A 4,914-nucleotide genomic window follows, 5' to 3' on the forward strand; every position below is an offset into this window, starting at 1 on the left:
GGGTAGGGTTAGGATTTGGGTTAAGATTAGGGTTAAGGGTTGGGGGTAGGGCTAGCGTTAGGGTAAGGGTTATGGTTAGGATTTGAGTTGGGGTAGGGGTAGGGTTAGGATTTGGGCTAGGGGTAGGGTTAGGGTTTGGGCTAAGATTAGGGTTAAGGGTTAGGGTTAGGTGTAGGGTTGGGTTGGGTCTAGCAATAGGACGAGGATTGGGTTAGGGTCTGTGTTAGGGCTAGCGTTAGGATTAGGGTTACAGCAAGGGTTAGTGTTTGGGTTGGTTTAGAATTCGGATTATGGCTAGCTTTAGGGTTAGGGCTAGTTTTAGAGTTAACATTCTTGTTGGCAAAACAAACAAACACAACTTCTCATAATGAGGAAGGATTTTAATAGGTTCAAAGAGCACTAACTGTGTCTACTGGCAGGTCAATCCATAACCAGAGGATAGAGATTTACACTGACTCACCAAAATATCAGAGAAGGAGTTTTTTACACAGCGAGTTGTTGAAATGAGGAGTATGTTGCCAGGTATGCTGTGTGGGTTCAGGGGTGTGGGGGTCCAGTGTGGAAGCAAATTCAATAAAAGGACCTGTTGTAATGTGGTGTGCTGCCCAGTGTTGGCACCTTGTTATATTCTGGTGCCTATCTACTGGTGGATTGTGCCTGGTAGAGCGTGCTGCCACCAATTCCCCTTCCCCTGCTCGTCTCAATGGGACCTAACCAGCCAATCTGATTCGGGGACAGTGTCTGAGAGATAATACTATCCAGGACACTAGGGAGATCTCCCCCAGCTCTTCCAAATAGTGACCATGGGATGGCCAGTAGTCTGTGGTGGAGGACAGGCCATGAGCAAGAGTCAGCAGAGAGCAGCAGTAACTCAGCACAGGGTACTTTAACTCGGAGACAGCCAAACTTTGACTAACGAGAGAGAGAAAAGATCATGCATCTCCATGAGGGGATTACAGCCAACTGCCTGAATGTCAAATTGCTCGACTCTCCACACGAGCTGTGTTACCGATCAGAATGGGCAGAACTTCAGCTTAGCACGTAGATTAACCCTTTCATATCCATGACCTGATAATCAGTAACTCTGAAAGAGTTCTGAGGAAGGGTCACCGGACCCAAAACGTTAACCCTGTTTTCTCCTTCACAGATGCTGCCAGACCTGCTGAGCTTTTCCAGCAGCTTTGTTTTTGTTGTTGTTGTTGTTAACTCTGAAAGAGGAATTGGCTAAACAGTTGAAAATGAAAAACGTGTTAGTAGCCCTGGCAAAGAGCAATAATGGGCTGAGTGGCCTCATTCTCTGCTTATGATATAGTGAAAGATCACATTTGGAGAACAAGTTGGCAACACAGAATGGAAGTTCTGCAAAATGGTTAAGTCAGACTTATTTGGTTCTTTGTAGTAATTGCTCGGCTAAAAAGCTGTGCACGCCCATATCATTTTATATCCCCCAGACTGCAGTATGTATCATCCCCAATTTCCAATCCTACACCTATGGGCTAACATGCTGTGGAATACATACGCCATAAAAAGTTTGATAAAACACAACACAGCTGGCGGATTCAAAGGGACCAGTTTACTGAGGGAAATTGATTTGGAGAAATATGGTTTCAACTCAGAAGGCAAAATGAAGGCAGGGAGAGGGAATAAGTCTCCCATTTATAAGGAATAAGATGGCAAAGAATTATATGATTGACAAACCTTGAACTCGCTTGGCACTATAAGCTTTGGTGTATCAACTCCAACCAGAGCGTCAAGTCCACAGAACAACAGAATGGCAATGATGATGGCAAAGTCACTTATCAGTTTCCGAATCTGATGGGGAGAGATAAAAAAAGACATGGATTAATGATATGTCCCACACACAACAAACACTAACCTAGCTTGCAACCCCCACTTGCCATGAAAGAATATAAAGGGTATCCCAACACCAGTTAGTGAAAGGACAATTCACCTTCTGAGATGTTTGAGACTTTTCTCAGTCATAAATTCTTTCCTTATCTGAGAGACTGTAGTACTGGCAGACCTAAAGAAATCTCAATGGAACTACAGAACAATTCTTAATTTTGGGGTTCTTGAATCTAGCCTTTCACTTTAAATTAAACCGTGCGAACTTTGTTCTGCTGGTGAGATATTCCTGAAAGTTGCATTCATTTTAAATCACATTGCACGATCAGAAGGTCTTACACATCAGACATGGCTCAGTGAATAGCAGTGCCTTGTTGGGTTGGTTTTCAGGCTAACACTCTGAGTGCAACACTGAGGGAATGCTGCACTGTTGATTAAACACTAAACCAAGGTGTCATCTCTCTTCCCTATTGCAAGTAAAAATCTCCCATGGCCACTATGTGGGAGAGCTGGGGGAGATCTCCCTGGTGTCCTGGACAGCATTTACCTCTCAGTAGGTGTCACAGAATCAGATTAGCCTGTTAGTGCCACTTTATGGTTTGTGGGATCTTGCTGTGCGCAGATTGCTTGCTGCACTCACAACATTGCACAACTTCAGAACACTCTGTTGATTATAAAACACCCCGAAGTACCATCGGAGCGTATTATGTAATGAACCTCCTCGAGGTGAGATGGTGGGCTATTGGTAATGTCACCGGTTCAGTAATCCAGAACCCCAGGCTAATGCTGGTGGACACAGATTTGAAACCCACGATGGCAGACAGGAAATACTATACTCAATAAAAATCTGGAAATGAAAGCCAGCCTAATGGTGACCATGTATTGTAAAACCAATTTGATTCACTAAAGCCCTTTAGAGAAGGAAATCTGCCATCCTTACTCAGTCTGGCCTACATGTGACTCCAGACCCACAGCAATGTGGTTGGCTCATTACTGCCATCTGAAATGGCTCAGGAACAGGATCAGTTCAACAGCAGATAGGGACGGGCAACAAATTCTGACATTGTCAGCAACACCTTTTTTAATACATTCACAGGATGTCTAGGCCAACATTTATGGCTCAGCCCTAATTGCCCAGAGGGCACTTAATAGTCAAGCACATTGCTATGGGTCTGGATGTGGGTCTTCCAGTGCTACTGAAGACAGAAGCAAGAGTGGGTCATTTGCTCCTTCGAGACTGCTACACCATTCACTCTGATCATGGCTGATCATCGAGCTCAATGCTGTCATCCCACCCTCCCCCTCTATCATCTTAATCCCTTTAGCCCTAGGAACTATACCTTCTTGGAAAACATTTAATATTTGGCCTCAACTGTTTTCTGTGACAGAGAATTCCACAGGCTCCCCACTTTCTGGGTGAAGACATTTCTAAAAGGTTTACCCTGTACCCTCTAACTCTCTGTGCATTTACCCTGTCTAGTCCTGTTAGAGTTTTATAGGTTTCTATGAGGTTCCCCCTCATTCTCCTAAACTCCAGTGAATACAATCCTAATTGACTTGATTTACAATGGAGTTGGGCAATCTCAATGTGAAAGATACAGCCTAATAAGAGGACTCCACCAGTATCCCAGCCCAGTTTTTTTTCCTTTATTCATTCACAGGATGAGGGCGTTGCTGGCCAGGCTGCATTTGTTGCCCATCCCTAATTGCCCAGAGGGCAGTTAAGAGTCAACCACATTGCTGTGGGTCTGGAGTCACGTGTAGGCCAGACCAGGTAAGGATGGCAGTTTCCTTCCCTAAAGGACATTAGTGAACCAGATGGTTTTTCCCAACAATTGACATTGGATTCACGGTCATCATTAGATTCTTAATTCCAGATATTTATTGAATTCAAATTCCACCGCCTGCTGTGGTGGGATTCGCACCCAGGTCCCCAGAACATTATCTGGGTTTCTGGATTAACAGTCCAGCGATAATACCACTAGGCCATTGCCTCCCTAAGTAAGACAGCTCTGACAGCAAATGGAATTTCCACTCACGTTTCGAGTTGCAGATTGCTCTTGCTGAGATGCCATTAGCTAATTATCATTGCCCTTCTCTCGCTCATCTGGCATTCCCATTCCAAGTCTCTGGTTTCACATGATTTGTGTATCCTAGTCAACCCTGTCTCTGGTAACCATCGGAGGATGTTGGGAGGGAGGCTTGTTCAGTTTTTGTTACTAATGATAGGAAAAGTTTATACAGCAAGATTCGCGCCCTGCAGGAACAAGGCAGTGAGCTCGAGAACAAAACTGCTGGAAAATCTAGCCATGAAGCAGAATATTTGGAGTGGAGCAAGGGAGGAGCCAATCTAAAATTACTAAACTTTAAAAAAAAATGAACAAAGTACAACGTTGGATAAAATCAATGCAACTAAAGTGGATCCAAGATTGGAACATGGTTCATGAGAAACAATCTAATGGAATACGAGTGAGGAGGACATTCCTACAGTCCTGTGTGGATTGGATACACTGAGCTGAGGTTAGATTCTGCTACCTCACACAAACTGGGGAAGGGTTAAAATCAAGTGAGCTGTATTGGTGTCCCATGATTAAATATAATGTGCCAGAGACCCTGAAAATATCATCTGCAAACACTCTTCACACTGTGTCCCATGTCCCCAGAGTCAAATGTTTTTCATATATCACCTTTTAGGTAACTAAATGCCCCATGGTGCTTGACAGCAAAATTTGACACCCAACCACTTAAGGAGGACCACAAGCCCAGGAAATGGTATTGATTTTCACTTTTAACTTTTGGTTTTGAGGTTTTAATGCTTAAAAAGGTTTAAATTCCTGGGGTCAGGAGCCAGGCAGCTGAAAGCATGACCACCAAAGGTGCAGCAATTAAAATCTTAGATGCTCAAGAGGCCAGATTTACAGAAGCACAGAGGTTTGGGAGGGTGGTGTATCTGGGGAGATTACAGAGATAGGGGCCCCAGAGGGATGGAAATGTTTAAATACAAGGCTGTGCTTAAGTGGGGGCTGATATAGGTCAGTGACCATAGGGGAGTAATGGGTAAACATGGCT

At 44.1% G+C, this 4,914-nt stretch overlaps 1 protein-coding gene across 1 annotated transcript in view; it reads right to left on the minus strand.

Moving 5' to 3' along the window:
* Positions 1-4,914, minus strand: part of slc4a4a (solute carrier family 4 member 4a) — a 192,188-nt gene that overhangs the window by 41,308 nt on the left and 145,966 nt on the right. Inside the window, exon 14 of the mRNA XM_048612755.1 lies at positions 1,699-1,812. Within this exon, the coding sequence (XP_048468712.1) occupies positions 1,699-1,812 (114 nt within the window). The remainder of the gene's footprint in view (positions 1-1,698; positions 1,813-4,914) is intronic.

The sequence above is a fragment of the Rhincodon typus genome, chromosome 1, assembly GCF_021869965.1.
Source record: "Rhincodon typus isolate 14 chromosome 1, sRhiTyp1.1, whole genome shotgun sequence".
Taxonomy (NCBI): domain Eukaryota; kingdom Metazoa; phylum Chordata; class Chondrichthyes; order Orectolobiformes; family Rhincodontidae; genus Rhincodon; species Rhincodon typus.